This window comes from Macaca thibetana, chromosome 8 (genome assembly GCF_024542745.1).
Source record: "Macaca thibetana thibetana isolate TM-01 chromosome 8, ASM2454274v1, whole genome shotgun sequence".
In the NCBI taxonomy this organism is placed as follows: Eukaryota; Metazoa; Chordata; class Mammalia; order Primates; family Cercopithecidae; genus Macaca; species Macaca thibetana.
Genome location: NC_065585.1, coordinates 6,529,876 through 6,547,367, shown reverse-complemented (window position 1 = coordinate 6,547,367; position 17,492 = coordinate 6,529,876). Strand labels below are relative to the sequence as shown.

General features: G+C 45.5%; 1 protein-coding gene across 1 annotated transcript in view; it reads right to left on the bottom strand.

Annotated features, from left to right (window-relative positions):
• COL22A1 (collagen type XXII alpha 1 chain) overlaps positions 1-17,492 on the bottom strand; it is a 298,462-nt gene that overhangs the window by 106,127 nt on the left and 174,843 nt on the right. Inside the window, exons 30-33 of the mRNA XM_050800296.1 lie at positions 8,801-8,842; positions 5,912-5,944; positions 775-828; positions 457-510 (exon numbers count right to left, since the gene is read on the bottom strand). Coding sequence (XP_050656253.1) covers positions 457-510; positions 775-828; positions 5,912-5,944; positions 8,801-8,842 — 183 coding nt within the window. The remainder of the gene's footprint in view (positions 1-456; positions 511-774; positions 829-5,911; positions 5,945-8,800; positions 8,843-17,492) is intronic.

Here is a 17,492-nt window from a genome sequence, read left to right as displayed (position 1 = left end):
TGCAGAGGCTAACACCGAGCAAAATGACAAAATCAAAGCACTAACATGCACCAGGTGTCATCTAAACCAGCACTGCCACTCCATGGCTGGGATCCATTTCCTGTTCTGCAAATCCTCTGGGAACCAAGGTGCCCGCTGTATGCAGAGGCCCTTGCTCTCCAGATCCCACTGAGCAGGAGAAGGGAGAGCATGGCAGAAACCCGGAGCTCGCCTACACCAACCCTTCAGTGACAGAGTAGGCACATCCAGGGGTACAGAGGTGGGGCCTGGCCCCATGGCTGTGTCTGGAGCATTTAGTGAGGACCACATAGCCTCTACAGCACCTTAGGGCAGCTCTCCCCAGCGTCTACTCCCAAAATGCCAGGGGAGAGAACTGGGGAGGGTGGCCTGGAGGGAGAGAGCGTGGCTGGGATCTCCAAGTCTCTGAGTCAGCAGGGGAAGGGATGATTTTCTTACCGGTGGTCCAGCAGGTCCCCAAGGCCCCAATTCTCCAGGACGGCCCTGCGGTCCCTGTAAGCACACAAGTTGCCATGAACCAGCTCATCCTCCTGGTTCTGAGCAGATGGGTGGGTGGGGCAGGGACACTGCAATGGGTATCATTTGAGATCCAAGGAGGGGAAGTGGCTAGTGTCCTGAGGAGGAGAAAGGGCTGCCTTCCATTCAGTGGGGCTCCTGCGTGTGGACTGCATGGTGCAGATATAGAGCTGGGCAGCCTTTGGAGTCCAGATCTTCAGGTGACCAGCCCTGTGGGGGAAGGGGGACACAAGGACTCACCGGTTCCCCAGGCATGCCTGGATCGCCCTTCTCTCCTTTGGGCCCTTGTTCTCCCTGTTGGTGAGAAGCACAGGGTAGAGTGGACTTCACGGAGAATTCCCCTCATCACAGAGCACATGCCCCCAGCTCTGGCCACACAGGCCACCTCCAGTCCTGTGTATCACCTGATAGGTTCCCACCCCCAAAGGCTGTTCCCTCTGCCTAGGGGTTCTTCCCTCCTACTCCCCAGGACTGATTCTGACTCATCTTTCAGGTCAGGAATCACTTCTTCAGGGAAGCTGAACACTAAAATGGACCCAACCCTCCTGTTACAGTGGGCCAGTGTACCGTGCCTTCCTCCTCCTGCCCCCTGTTACGGCAGCAGTTTTACACTTAGTTGTGTGGTTTGATTCATGTCCCTCCAGCTTAGAGCCTGGCATGTGGAAGATCATCAGTGAATAATGATGGAAAGAGTTTTGAGACGAGGAAGGGTCTTTAAGGGCCTCTGGCCCAAACACTATTTTTTCTCCCTCCCTCTCCCTCTCTCCCTTCCTCTCTCTCTTTCTAGTAGAGATGGGGTCTCACTAGATTGCCCAGACCTTTCTTGAAATCCTGGGCTCAAGCGATCCTCCCTGCATAGCCTCCTGTGTACCTGCCTCCTGGAACTACAGATCCTCACCTGGAACTACAGATCCTCACCTGGAACTACAGATCCTCACCTGGAACTACAGGTCCTCACCTGGAACTACAGATCCTCACCTGGAACTACAGATCCTCACCGCCGTGCCCAGCTCCAGCCCCTTTCTACATGGAGACGCTGGGGAGGGGTTCTTAACTAAGGAGACCCAGACCTTTGGGGACAGACTGGGGGTTGAACCCTGGACTCTGGATGGCCAGAATGGTGCATCTAACTTTTGCTGAAGAGAGGATGAGACACAGGCTAGACAGGCAGTGCCCTGGGTGGGCCCAGGATGGAATGATCCAAGATAGGGCAGGCTCACTTCCAGGGAACCACGTCCAGGGTGCCCAACACATCTCCCAGGAGGGCTGAAGGGACATGTGATCCTCAGCCTGCAATTCATATGGAACAAGGAGAAGATGAGCAGATGGGGCACTACAGTGAGGGCAGCCCTCCAGGAGCTCAAGGGCATATCTTTCCACAGCTTGTGGCCACTGTGCAGGAGAGGAGTGGGGCCAGTGGACCAGGGTGGACACAGCCTCAGCTTTAGACCCGTACAGCCTGTCTTGGGAGCCCTGGCCCTCTAACTTATTGGCCGTATAAACTTGGGCAAAGTAGTTACCCATACTGACCCCTTATGACCTTTGCAGTTTCCATATCTGCAAAATAAACAGGTGGTCTCTTTTTCACATAGGGTGCAGGTCAATGGTGCAGAGAAAGTGCAGCAGACACAAGACATCAAAAAGAAATGGCATGGGTTTGCAGAGTTCTCCAGGAAGGCAGATAACACCCAGAGCACGCATACCCAAAGGCAGTGTACGACCCTTCTCAAGGAGCAGAACCTGCTACTGTCCCAAATCCCCACAGCCTGTTTAGGGGGGCATCGGGCTCCCCTGCCACAGATAAGCCCAAAGAGAGCTGGAATGAGCATCTGCCTTGGGTGTAGAAGGGAGTCCTGCATGGATGGGGTGTTTGCAAGACACGGCTTCAGAGAGCAGGAGATGAAGGGAGGACCCTGGATGCATCTGGAAGAAAGAGTCTGATGTCTACATTAGAGAATCTGAGGTTGGCTAGTTCTAACCTTTACTTGGTGGAGAAATAAGCATAGAAAGACACTATCTACTAAGGGTTTCATGTCACTTTCTCTCTCTACGCCTACACAAATATTGAAGGCCTTGCAGCTATGGTTCCTACCTGCCCTCCCTTCCCAAGCCTCTCTCTGATACAGCAGTTGGACACCGCGTGGTCTGCAGCTGGCTTCCTCACTCAGCATCACCTATTGTATGGAACCGACATGGTCTACCTCATAGAGTTGTGACCTGGATTCAGTGAGATTGCTTTTGCAAAGTGTTTCACAGTGCCCAACACAGAGGAGGTTTCAACAGATGCCAGCTCATTCCTCCGCCTAGAATCTCCATTGCCATTGAGCTCAGAAGACCTGTCTAGCCCCATTCACCACGGACAATAATACCATTATTTCTAGCATGTTTTCCTCCTAGAAAACTACCCATGGTGGGGATTTCAAGTCTTTTTCTGGTCCTCCAGTCATTGGCAACACAACGCGTAAAGACAAAAGGGCTTATGGGATTGCTTCAGGAGACACACAGGGAAGACGTTTGCACATTCTGCCAGTGTTGGTGAATGGGACTGCAGTGGCAGGAAGACAAAGTGAGGAGCTATGGGGGGGTCAGGCAGGCCAGAGAAGGAATCAAGATGCTCAAGACATTTCTGCCCCAGAGCCTAGGAGTCAGGAGGCAGTACCTTCCCCCTAGGAGCCCTCTGGAACAGTTCTATCAGTAGCTATTGAATGCATACGTTTGGCTGGCTTCTGTCTCCTCCCCACTGCCCCCTGGTGACCTCAGCCAAGTTAAACAGCATCTCTGGGACTCATGATCATCTCTGCAGGCTCTGGTCATTGTCTGGGCATCCTGGAAGCCTCCTTAGCAGGGTGAGGGGTAGAATCAGGCTGGTTGGACAGAGCCTTCCTAAGACAGCTGCTTTGGAACTGATGAGCCTCCAGTTACAAAACCTTGTTTGAGTTCTCCACTGCAACTTCCCCAAGCACGAGGCTGCCTGTCCCTCCATCCTCCAGCAAAGGTTTTGACATCTGCAGACCCCAGAGATATGCCTGCTCTGTCCTTTGCAAACCACCAGCACCCTCTCACCTCATCAGGTGCAGCCACCAGCTATCCCCAGGAGCCTCCTCAGTCCCAGAGAGGGCAACAAAATGAGTCGGGCTTCTCCCTCTACTTCCTCTTCTCCTTTCCATTCTCTTCCTTCATTATGCGGCAGACCTTAACACCCCTCTAAATTGCTCTCTCCCCAGCCTCTTCCTGCACTGCAGGGACTCAAAGGCATGTGCCTGAGGAGAGCAGGGAGAAGTCAAACAGAATAACACTTTCCAAACCCATCAATACAAGCATGGGTTGCCATGGCGACGAAGACAGTCCCAGGGAGACTCAGGCAATTGTCCACAATGAAACTTTTTTTTTCATAGGCATAATTTCCTTGTTTGCATCTGAGAGTGACTTCCTGGCTCCCAGGCTCCCACAGCAATGCAGAGCCTGCAGGAAGGATGTCAGTGCTGGGACTCAAAGGGGAGGGTGGAACAGGCCCCTCATGTGCCTTCCCAGTGGAATGCTCTGGAAATTGTGTTTTTACAGAGCAATTCCTTTAAGGAGAGGTTGGACATGTAGGCTTGTCTCAACCCTGAGGGGCTCAGGGTGGACCTGAGGGAGGGAGGCCCACAGATGTCAGGGGCATGGCGAGGTAATACATGGAGGTGGTCCAGGAAAAGGCAGGCGACCAGTGGAAGGGACAGGCAGTGTGATGGGAAGCCCCTTGCACAGGACAGCCAGCCCGAGCTGAAGCAAAGGCAGTACAGACGCTCCATCCAGTGCGCTATGACTGACACACTAGCCCCTCATTCCTATCTCGCAGGTAGGGCCTTCTTGGCAAGCTCCCTAGCACCTCTGAGCTGCAGGACCAGCACCTGTAAGATGGACACAGGTGCCACTCCCTCAAGGCTGTTAGGAGCCTTGGCTGTAGCAGTGCCAGGAAAATGCCCGGAGCTGAGCTGCTGCATGGGGTGCTCTGCCCTTCCAAGCCCCTGTCTGCGAGAGCAGGTGAGAAACCAGGGTGGTAGGCAGGGAAGGGAGCTCCTCAAGCAGTGAGTGCTGCCCTGCAGGTGAGAGAGGGGCTGTGTCCCTTACGCAGTGAGTGCCTGTCTCTGCCAGAGCGGAGCAGAGTTCTAAGTGTTTTACATAAAGTGCAAATATCCTGTTATTTGCATTTAATCCTGAAAGCGTATTTTTATTGTCCCAATTTTATAATTGAGAAAACTAGGTCTCAGCAAAGAAACAGATGGACCATTTTCAAGGACAGGTGGGCAGTGAGGCAGCGCCCTCTAATGGTTGACAGCTCAGTGACAAGAGGGCTCCTTTCACATCAGGGCCTTCTCTCCCTTCAGGAAAGGCTCACAGCCAGAGCCTGTGCACCTGCTCTTTCCCGCAGAGTCTCTCACCCACTTCTCCCCGAGTCTGTGCTGCCCCAGGATGCCCCCACCTCCCCGTGATGCTTCTCAAACACAAAATCCTTCCTTCTCCTGCAGTGATTTCAGCACCTGACTCAGTCTCTCTACCTGCTTCCTTCTTTTGCATCACACACAGGATTCTTTTAAGCTTTTAAAATGGAATCGACTTAATATTAAATAAACAAAGTTAGCAACAGCTGAAATGGACATCTACCCCAGCCTCTCAGCTGTCCCGCAGGTCAAGCCCTGATAGCAGAACTGCATCAAAGGCAGCAAAAGAAACAATGTCATGTTTTCTGGCTGCAGGGTTGCCAGCAGCATAAAGAGATCCTGAAAACACCTATTTTCTGAAGAGTCATTCATGAAAAGAGAGGAAAAAGGTTTCTAGAGGTCACAGTGATGATAAGCTTTATTTCCTGCCACGTGTTTTTGTGTGTGGAAGTAGCCAGCATCGCCCTCCGTCCATCTGGCACACCCCTGGTTACGTCTCAGGCTCCAGTCCTCTGAACAGCCTCTCTGAGAATGGGATCCCCTCTTGACACCCCTATCTCTGGTCTCCTTCACTGCCATTATCCATGGGGAACGTCTTTGCCTCTCTCTGACTCTCATCTTCTGGCATCTCAAATAATTCTGTTCTCCTCAAAACCACCAGCCTCTCTCTGTGTTACTGAAGAATTAACTTTTCCCAGAGAGGCCCGGCCTTTGCTCTTAGCTATGAGAGGTGACTTCTAGGCCCCTGGAATGTCCTGCCTGACCCTGGAGCCAGTTCCCTGCAAGGTCCTTTCTCCACCTGTTTTCAGGGCAAGCCCAGCAGCCCCGATGCCCGACAGTGACAAGCGCAATGGGGCTGAGTCCCCACCCCACCCGGTCCAGGTTCCCAGGCCACACCAGACATCGCCTGCCAGGCTGAGGCATGCTGGGCACCCTGAGGCACCGCTGCTACTTACAGGCATCCGTGGATGTGGTGTGAACAGGGATGTCTGAAAAGGAAACCACAGAGATTAGAAAGATGGGCATCAAGGAACCCAGTGTTTCATTTTTAAAACCTGCCTTGGTGAGATTTACAAGTGAAAGAATACAGCCCCAAAGCTTCCTGGAATGCTTATTAGTTTTGAAAATTAGATTCATATCTTCCTTTAAAATCCCTGGCTATTTATTTATGAAGGCAGAAATGCATAGTGGTTATATTCAGGAGCCCTGGAGGCACAAGACCTGAGCTCCAAACCCTGTGTGACCTTGGACATGTCTCCTCAGCTTCTACGTCCTCATCAGTAAAATGGGAAAGAAACATTCTTCCCTGCAGGTGTCCATAAGAGCCCTGCCTGGGACACTGGATTCATGTCACAATGTCTTATTTTCACTACTGCCATCTGCTGGGCATCAGGCAGGGATGCAGGTGCATAGTAGACCAGGTTGGGGAGAGCAGCGGGGGTGGGGACATCCCACTTGACAGAGCCCAGACTACAAAGACTCTGGCATACTGGCCCCTGCAGGCTCCTTCAGTCTGGCCACCCACACCTAGGCTGTGTTTAAGGCTTCTTAGGTGTCACACTTTCTCCAGCTTCAAAGCTTTTGCAAATACTGTTCCCCTCACCTGGAACGTACTGTCCTCTCCGTATCTATGACTAACAAAGGTCATATGGAGACCCACAGCTGTCTTTTAAATGTCGTGTCTTCACGGATCCCTCTTCCCTCTCCACCATGCAAATATAACTTGGGTCCCCATGTGATTCTTGTTGATGCATCTTGTTCTTTTCCTGGATCACATTTACTATCATTTGCAATGTAGGTGTATCTTTGCCACTGTAGGATTAGTTTATCTTCTTCACTAGACTACAAGCTCTGACAGATCTGATCCATGCAGATGCCTGGGTCCCAGCAGGGGCCCAAAAGAAGCCGTAAATGCACAAAAAACATCATAGATAATGGTCCTAAGTCACAATACATTAAAAGAAGAAGGAAAAAAGGAGCTTCCTATACCTTGCCTTCCATGTCCCCAATTCCCATCCGTTTTCCAGAAGGCACTGTTTTTCAGTTTACCATATTTTTTAAATGTTTCCTATATATTTCCACACAATTATAAATGTTTAGAAATATATAACTTTGTGCAAGTTATACAAATAGTAACAGCGACTATACATGGTTACTTAAGAGTCATTGACAGGCCTTCACTCATGTGGTCTCACAATAACTCTTAAGAGGTGGACTATCTGTTTCTGTCCTGTCTTATGGATAAGAAAATTGGAGGACACAGAAGCAAACCACAGAATGAAGTTCCAGCTGCTGGTGAATGTCAGGACAGGAACTGGCATCCACATAGGTGGCCTGGGGAGCCTGTGCTCTTCATCTTTCAATATGCAGTGATTGACTAATCAATTTTTTCCACTTAATTTGCCTTGTTCCATTTAATTTGAATATCACTATCTTTTCAAGACCATACACATATTGTATGCATATCAATTTGTAGAATTCCATGATGCAGATATTTTGTGATTCACTTAATTTTATGCTTATGATTGTGTGGTCTGTTTCTAATTTTTTATTGTCATAAGTGACACTACAATGCATATCCTTATACATGCTTTTAAAAATGCACACATACAAATATTTCTGCAGGATAAATGCCTAGACATGGAATATCTAAGCTAAGGGGTAGGCACCTTGTGATATATTGGTACTGCCAAGTAACTTCTCAAATAGGTGTGCCCAATCAGTTCTCTCACCAAAATGGTATGAGAGTGTTTGCTGCTCTGCACCCCTGCCAGTGCTGTAGGTTATCAACCTTAAACAAAAATTTGATATGACTAATTCCAACTCCAAAGTTATGTTTCCAATTTCTTCCAACACCCTTATGGAATGTCTGAGTCTCATTTTGATGAGTGTTGCTGGGGAGGAGACAGAGTTGTGGAATAATGATTTCGGTTTGACAAAAAACACAGAGTAAGATTCTTTGCCACACTACAAATGGGATTTCTGAGTGCACAGGCTCTCTCCTCTCCTGGTATCCCCTGAGGGGGATAGTAACTGGCCAACTCCTGATACATGTATAGGGTCAGGGCCAGCCCAAGAAGCCATGTGCAAACTTCCCTGAAATCAGGTGGTCAAAACAGAGGATCTCAAGACCAGGAAGAAACATTAAAATGGAAAAAAATAAAAAAGAAAAATGTTCCCCCTTATACAGTTCTTGGGAGTAAGATAAATAATAATAATAGCAGGTTCTAAACTTTTTAATATTTATAATGCACCAGAAACTCTGCTAAATATTTTGTACTGTTTCAGTTAACTTTCACTCCATATGTACAAGATAGCTGGGTATAATATTTTTTAACAGACGAGAAAACTGACTTTGTTAGACCATAACTATGACCACAATGCTGGTGAATGACAGAGCTGGGAGCCAGGTCTTCGTGCCCTCAAAGCCCACGCTCTTACTGATACTCAACACCAACTTGCCATGCCCACCCTAACACGTATAGAGGGCAGATGAATGAAGGCCAGTTCCTGGGTCATGGTAGTACAGTCTTACCCCGGGCAAACTGCTTCTTGTCTCTGGACCTCAGTTTCCCCAAATGTGACAGGCAGATATGTATTCTCAGTATCTAGCACCCATTCTGATAAATAATTGTGCTTTTGCTGAATAAATCAATAAGCATAGGATGGTTCTTAGAGAAGTGTATATATTTTTGGTTTGTAGGACCTAGGAATAGGCCTAGCTATTGGCAAACACCAATAGGGGAGATATTTAAAACTAAGTAGTGGTGGTTGGTAGAGGGGGAGTATGAATCCCAATATCATAGGAATTCAGAGGAGAAAGAATTAGAAGCAGAGTAACTTACAGTTCCAGGTAACCCGGGAGGGCCTGCAGGACCAGCTTCACCCTAGATGGAGAAATGGAAAATCCATGATCATTAATCCTCCTCCCAACTCTGCTTATGCTGTGACAGATCAGCTAACACTGTTCTCCTGAGACAACAGAATCACCCACCCTACACCTACCTTCATAGATACATACATATATACATATATACAAATTTACATACGTACATTCCAAATTATAAACTATTTCAGACATATAAAAACATTGTTTTGAGAAGTATCCATATTGATAAGTGTAGTGGTAGATCATTTATATCACTATACACTATTCTATTGTGTAACCGGTAATAAAGTGAGGGGGGTTCCAAGATGGCTGAATAGGAACAGCTCCAGTCTACAGCTCCCAGTGTGAGCAACGCAGAAGATGGGTGATTTCTGCATTTCCAACTGAGGTACTGGGTTCATCTCACTGTTGGACAGTGGGTACAGCCCACAGAGTGTGAGCCAAAGCAGGGTGGGGCATCACCTCACCTGGGAAGTGCAAGGAGCTGGGGAATTCCCTTTCCTAGCCAAGGGAAGCCATGACAGATGGTAACTGGAAAATCGGGACACTCCCACCCTAATACTGTGCTTTTCCAATGGTCTAAGCAAACAACACACCAGGAGATTATATCCTGCACCTGGCTCAGAGGGTCCCACACACCCACGGAGCCTCGCTCACTGTTAGCACAGCAGTCTCAGATCAAACTGCAAGGCAGCAGCGAGGCTGGAGGAGGTGCGTCCGCCATTGCTGAGGCTTCAGTCAGTAAACAAAGCGGCCAGGAAGCTCGAACTGGGTGAAGCCCACCACAACTCAAGAAGACCTGCCTACCTCTGTAGACTCCACCTCTGGGGGCAGGACATAGCTGAACAAAAGGCAGCAGAAACTTCTGCAGACTTAAACATCCTAGTCTGACAGCTTTGAAGAGAGTAGTGGTTCTCCCAGCATGGAGTTTGAGATCTGAGAACAGAGAGACTGCCTCCTCAAGTGGGTCCCTGACCCCCAAGTAGCCTAACTGGGAGGCACCTCCAAGGAGGGGCCAACTGACACCTCATACAGCCAGGTGCCCCTCTGAGACGAGGCTTCCAGAGGAAGGATCAGTCAGCAACATTTACTGTTCTGCAATATTTGCTGTTCTACAGCCTCCACTGATGATACCCAGGCAAACAGGGTCTGGAGTGGACCTCCAGCAAACACCAACAGATCTGCAGCTGAGGGTCCTGACTATTAGAAGGAAAACTAACAAACAGAAAGGACATCCAAACCAAAACCCCATCTGTACGTCACCATCATCAAAGACCAAAGGTAGATAAAACCACAAAGATGGGGAAAAACCAGGCCAGAAAAGCTGAAAATTCTAAAAATCAAAGTGCCTCATGTCCTCCAAAGGAATGCAGCTCCTCGCCAGCAATGGAACAAAGCAGGATGGAGAATGACTTTGACGAGCTGACAGAAGTAGGCTTCAGACGATCAGTAATAAACTTCTCCAACCTAAAGGAGGATGTTCAAACCCATCGCAAAGAAGCTAAAACCTTGAAAAAAGATTAGATGAATGGCTAACTAGAATAAACAGCATAAAGAAGACCTTAAATGACCTGACGGAGTAGAAAACCATAGCATGAGAACTATGTGATGCATGCACAAGCTTCAGTAGCCGATTCAATCAAGTGAAAGAAAGGGTATCAGTGATTGAAGATCAAATGAATGAAATGAAACAAGAAGAGAAGTCTAGAGAAAAAAGAGTAAAAAGAAACAGACAAAGCCCCCAAGAAATATGGGACTATGTGAAAAGACCAAATCTACATCTGATTGATGTACCTGAAAGTGACGGGGAGAATGGAACCAAGCTGGAAAACACTCTGCAGGATATTACCCAGGAGAACGTCCCCAACCTAGCAAGGCAAACCAACACTCAAATTCAGGTAATACAGAGAATGCCATGAAGATACTCCTCAAGAAGAGTAACTCCAAGACATATAATTGTCAGATTCATCCAAGTTGAAATGAAGGAAAAAATCTTAAGGGCAGTCAGAGAGAAAGGTTGGGTTACCCACAAAGGGAAGCTCATCTGACTAAAAGTAGATCTCTCAGCAGAAACTCTACAAGCCAGAAGAGAGTGGGGGCCAATATTCGACATTCTTAAAGAAAATAATTTTCAACCCAGAATTTCATATCCAGCCAAACTAAGCTTCATAACTGAAGGAGAAATAAAATCCTTTACAGACAAGCAAATGCTGAGAGATTCTGTCACCACCAGGCCTGCCTTACAAGAGCTCCTGAAGGAAGCATTAAACATGGAAATGAACAACCAGTACCAGCCACTGCAAAAACATGCCAAATTGTAAGACCATACATGCTAGGAAGAAACTGCATCAACTAATAAGCAAAATAACCAGCTAACATCATAATGACAGGATCAAATTCACATATAACAATATTAACCTTAAATGTAAATGGACTATATGCTCCAGTTAAAAGACACAGACTGGAAAATTAGATAAAGAGTCAAGACCCATCAGTGTGCTGTATTCAGGAGACCCATCTCACACGCAGAGACACACATAGGCTCAAAATAAAGGGATGGAGGAAGATCTACCAAGCAAATGGAAAACAAAAAAAAAGCAGGGTTGCAATCCTAGTCTCTGATAAAACAGACTTTAAACCATCAAAGATCAAAAGAGACAAAGAAGGCTATTACATAGTGGTAAAGGGATCAATTCAACAAGAAGAGCTAACTATCCTAAATATAAATGCAACCAATACAGGAGCACCCAGATTCATAAAGCAAGGCCTTAGAGACCTACAAAGAGACTTAGACTCCCACACAATAATAATGGAGACTTTAACACCCCATTGTCAACCTTAGACAGATCAATGAGACAGAAAGTTAACAAAGATATCCAGAACTTGAACTCATCTCTGCAGCAAGCAGACCTAATAGACATCTACAGAACTCTCCATGCCAAATCAACAGAATATACATTCTTCTCAGCACCACATGGCACTTATTCCAAAACTGACCACATTGTTGGAAGTAAAGCACTCCTCAGCAAATGCAAAAGAACAGAAGTTATAACAAACTGTCTCTCAGACCACAGTGCAATCAAACTAGAATTCAGGATTAAGAAACTCAATCAAAACCGCTCAACTACATGGAAACTGAACAACCTGCTCCTGAATGACTACTGGGTACATGATAAAATGAAGGCAAAAATAAAGATGTTCTTTCAAACCAATGAGAACAAAGATACAATATACCAGAATCTCTGGGATACATTTAAAGCAGTGTGTAGAGAGAAATTTATAGCACTAAATGCCCACAAGAGAAAGCAGGAAAGATCTAAAATTGACACCCTAACATCACAAATTAAAAGAACTGGAGAAGCAAGAGCAAACACATTCAAAAGCTAGCAGAAGACAAGATATAACTAAGGTTAGAGCAGAACTGAAGTAGACAGAGACACAAAAAAAACTTCAAAAAAAAATCAATGAATCCAGCAGCTGGTTTTTTGAAAAGATCAACAAAATTGACAGACCGCTAGCAAGACTAATAAAGAAGAAAAGAGAGAAGACTCAAATAGATGCAATAAAAATTGATAAAGGGGATATCACCAACAATCCCACAGAAATAAAACTACCATCAGAGAATACTATAAACACCTCTATGCAAATAAACTAGAAAATCTAGAAGAAATGGATAAATTCCTGGACACATACACCCTCCCAAGACCAAACAGAAGAAGCTGAATCCCTAAAGAGACCAATAACAGGCTCTGAAATTGAGGCAATAATTAAGAGCCTACCAACCAAAAACAGTCCAGGTCCAGACAGATTCACAGCCAAATTCTACTAGAGATACAAAGAGGAGCTGGTATCATTCCTTCTGAAACTATTCCAATGAATAGAAAAAGAGGGAATCCTCCCTAACTCATTTTATGAGGCCAGAGTCATCCTGATACCAAAGCCTGGCAGAGACACAACAAAAAAAGAAAATTTTAGACCAATATCCCTGATGAACATTGATGCAAAAATCCTCAATAAAATACTGGCAAACCGAATCTGGCAGCACATCAAAAAGCTTATCCACCATGATCAAGTGTGCTTCATCCCTGGGATGCAAGTCTGGTTCAACATATGCAAAACAATAAACGTAATCCATCATACAAACAGAACCAAAGACAAAAACCACATGATTATCTCAATAGATGCAGGAAAGGCCTTTGACAAAATTCAACAGCCCTTCATGCTAAAAACTCTCAGTAAACTAGGTGTTGATGGGATGTATCTCAAAATAATAAGAGCTAATTATGACAAACCCACAGCCAATATCATACTGAATGGGCAAAAACTGGAAGCATTCCCTTTGAAAACTGGCACAACACAGGGATGCCCTCTCTCACTACTCCTATTCAACATAGTGTTGGAAGTTCTGGCCAGGGCAATCAGGCAGGAGAAAGAAATAAAGGGTATTCAATTAGGAAAAGAGGAAATTAAATTGTCCCTGTTTGCAGATGACATGATTGTGTATTTAGAAAATCCATCATCTCAGCCCAAAATCTCCTTAAGCTGATAAGCAACTTCAGCAAAGTCTCAGGATACAAAATCAGCGTGTAAAAATCACAAGCATTCCTATATATTAATAACAGACAAACAAAGAGCCAAATCATGAGTGAACTCCCATTCATAATTGCTTCAAAGAGAATAAAATGCCTAGGAATCCAACTTACAAGGGATGTAAACGACCTCTTCAAGGAGAACTACAAACCACTGCTCAATGAAATAAAAGAGGACACAAACAAATGGAAGAATATTCCATGCTCATGATAGAAGAATCAATATTGTGAAAATGGCCATACTGCCCAAGGTAACTTATAGATTCAATGCCATCCCCATTAAGCTACCAATGATTTTCTTTACCGAATTGGAAAAAACTACTTTAAAGTTCATATGGAACCAAAAAAGACCCCACATTGCCAAGACAATCCTAAGCCAAAAGAACAAAGCTGGAGGCATCATGCTACCTGACTTCAAACTATACTACAAGGCTACAGTAACCAAAACAGCATGGTACTGGTACCAAAACAGAGATATAGACCAATGGAACAGAACAGAGCCCTCAGAAATAATACCACACATCTACAACCATCTGATCTTTGACAAACCTGACAAAAACAAGAAATGAGGAAAGGATTCCCTATTTAATAAATGATACTGGGAAAACTGGCTAGACATATGTGGAAAGCTGAAACTGGATCCTTTCCTTACATCTTATACAAAAATAAATTCAAGATGCATTAAAGACTTAAATGTTAGACCTAAAACCATAAAAACCCTAGAAGAAAACCTAGGCAATACCATTCAGGACATAGGCATGGGCAAGGACTTCATGACTAAAACACCAAAAGCAATGGCAACAAAAGCCAAAATAGACAAATGGGATCTAATTAAACTAAAGAGCTTCTGCACAGCAAAAGAAACTACCATCAGAGTGAATAGGCAACCTACAGAATGGGAGAAAATTTTCACAATCTACCCATCTGACAAAGGGCTAATATCCAGAATCTACAAAGAACTTAAATTTACAAGAAAAAAATCAAACAACCCCATAAAAAGTGGGCAAAGGATATGAATAGACACTTCTCAAAAGAAGACATTTATGCAGCCAACAGACACATGAAAAAATGCTCATCATCACTGGTCATCAGAGGAATGCAAATCAAAACCACAATGAGATACCATCTCACACCAGTTAGAATGGCGATCATTAAAAGGTCAGGAAACAACAGGAGCTAGAGAGGATGTGAAGAAATAGGAACGCTTTTACACTGTTGGTGGGACTGTAAACTAGTTCAACCATTGTGGAAAACAATGTGACGATTCCTCAAGGATCTAGAACTAGAAATACCATTTGACCCAGCCATCCCATTAGTGGGTATATATCCAAAGGATTATAAATCATGCTGCTATAAAGACACATGCACACATATGTTCATTGTGGCACTATTCACAATAGCAAAGACTTGGAACCAACCCAGATGTCAATCAATGACAGACTGGATTAAGAAAATGTGGCACATATACACCAAGGAATACTATGCAGCCATAAAAAAGGATGAGTTCATGTCCTTTGCAGGGACATGGATGAAGCTGGAAACTATCATTCTGAGCAACTATCACAAGGACAGAAAACCAAACACCGCATGTTCTCACTCACAGGTAGGAACTGAACAATGAGAACACCTGGACACAGGGTAAGGAACATCAGACACTGGGGCCTGTCGTGGGGTAGGGGGAAGGGGTAGCATTAAGAGACATACCTGATGTAAACGATGAGTTAATGGGTGCAGTACACCAACATGGCACGTGTACACATATGTAACAAACCTGCATGTTGTGCACATGTACCCTAGAACTTAAAGTATAATTAATAAATGGTAATAAAGTTATTTCTTATCCATCTTCCTGTTGATGACATTTATGTGGTTTTCCTCTGATTGCAATCATAACTAATGTTGATTTGTTACAGCAAACATTCCCACACATGTGCCCTGAGCACAATGACACATTTGAAGGCCAGCTATCTTAGGGATGCCAGTGGACCCTGCCTCACCCCCCTGAAGGAGTGGACTCTACTCAGGAACCTGGGGGGAACAGTGTTACATTCCTATAAGCAACACAGGCTAGGGAGTTGAATCACCTGAGCTGGAAACCTAACTATACCATTTCATAAATTATTTTACCTAATTTGTCAAGTTTTCTCTTTGCAGAACAATGATGGTGATAATACATACAGCTCACAGCATGGCACAGAGATTGAGTGAGACCATAAGTAGTATAGTGTTATTGCATCTGGCCTGAGGAAAAGACGTCACTGAGATGTTCCACACAATACTGCCCACGGTGAGTGAATACAGTTTCCAAAGCCTGTCATTTCATGTGTGCCACATGGTCCCAGGGGACAGGTGTCTATGTCTAGATCCATTTCTCAAACCAGTCCAGGACTGGCTCTATTGCAAGCCTTCTAAATATGGTTACGAAATAGATAAATGCATGAATAAAGTTGGCTTAGAGAGGGACAAGTTCGCCCTTAGTCAACAACAATAATATAATTATAAAATGTTGTATCCTTTTCTACCATTATTTCTATTGTTATTTAGCATTTGATTCCAGCTCCTGGTTTAAGTAGTTTACATGTGTGAATGCATTTCATCTTTGTAGCAATGCCCATAATGTATGTATATATCTCCATTTCACAGATGAAGAGGCATAAAAACGTCAATGAACCCGCCCTAAGTCACACATTCTGCAAATGACTGAGCCTGGTTTTAAGCTCAGAATGCATGCCCTTTACAATTGTGTTGCGTTGCTCTGATTAAAGTTCCAGTAGCTTCCGAAAGAAAAGCACTTTCTTGGTGTTACTGTGTATTATTTGATTTTACCCAATTTTCTTTCTGACATTGTTGAACTCAAGCTCCAGAACCAATCTCATCTAAACCAATTTACTCTCAATTAAAATGTCCAAATGATCAAAGTTAAGCGTTTTCCCAGTCGAATGCATGAACGGGTATCAATGAGAAGAGGGCTGGAGGAGAGATGTGTCTCTCACCCTGAAGGCATGAAGACTGCCCTTTGGAAACAGCCTCCTCATCCTGAGGGCTGTGGGCAAGGGAAGAACAGCGAGCTGGAGCAGGTAGACCCATGAGGGCTCTCTGCCTTTGGAAAAGAGGCTTGACTAAGAAGGATCAATGGGTGTTAGGGTTAATGCAACAGGCCTGGGTTCTAATCTCAGCTCCTCCATGAGGTGTTTGACTGTCAGCACCCCTTGCTGGGACAGGGGCATCAGACACACCCTTCCCTGACGCTGTAGGCCTAAGTGCCAGTAATGGGGAAGAGCAGGGGACGTGAAGGGAAAAGCAGAGGCAGAGACAGGCAAGGCATAGTCAGAAGAGGGCAATGTTGCTTTAATGTCTTCTTTTGGATTTTCTGACCAAAATTGTCAATTATCACATATTTCTCCGGAGGAAAAGAAAGGCAAACCAGATTCTTTGGAAGCTTGAATGTGACTGCCATGGCCCTGGCAATTCTGTCCAAGTAATCAAAGGGGCTTTATGGTCTCGCTGAGCCTTTGCATTCTGGAAATGAGTTTCTCAAATAGAAATTGCATTTCTGAAAAGTCCACGGCAGCAGCAGGCTTGAATGGCTTACTGAGGCAGAGCCTTTTCCACTCTGGGCTCTCTATTTATAGACCACAAGTCCGCCTTGAGTAAAGTCCTCAGCCTCCAGCCCCAGAGAAGGGGGATGGGAGACACTGCCTGGAGCCCAGAAAGCACCAGCGCAGAAAGAGAGCTGGAAATTGGAGGGGAGAAAGTAAACTTGGGAGAATGGGGCACCCTGAAAAGCATCATGCAGGAGGAGGAAGGATGCAAGACCCCTCTGGGTGTGTGGGCGCCATTCCTCCTGAGGCAGCCCCAGGGAAGGCCTAGGGTGTGGCGTGGTGTGCTAAGAGCCAGGACTTTCCATGTGCACTGCCAGGGTTTACATCTCGACTCTAAACCTCTATTCATGCAGCTCTGGGCAAGCGATTTAGCTTTTCTGTGCCTTGGTTTCCTCATCTATCAAGTGGGGATGTTGTTGACAGCAGCAACCCCTCACAGGGTTGGCCTGAGATTGCC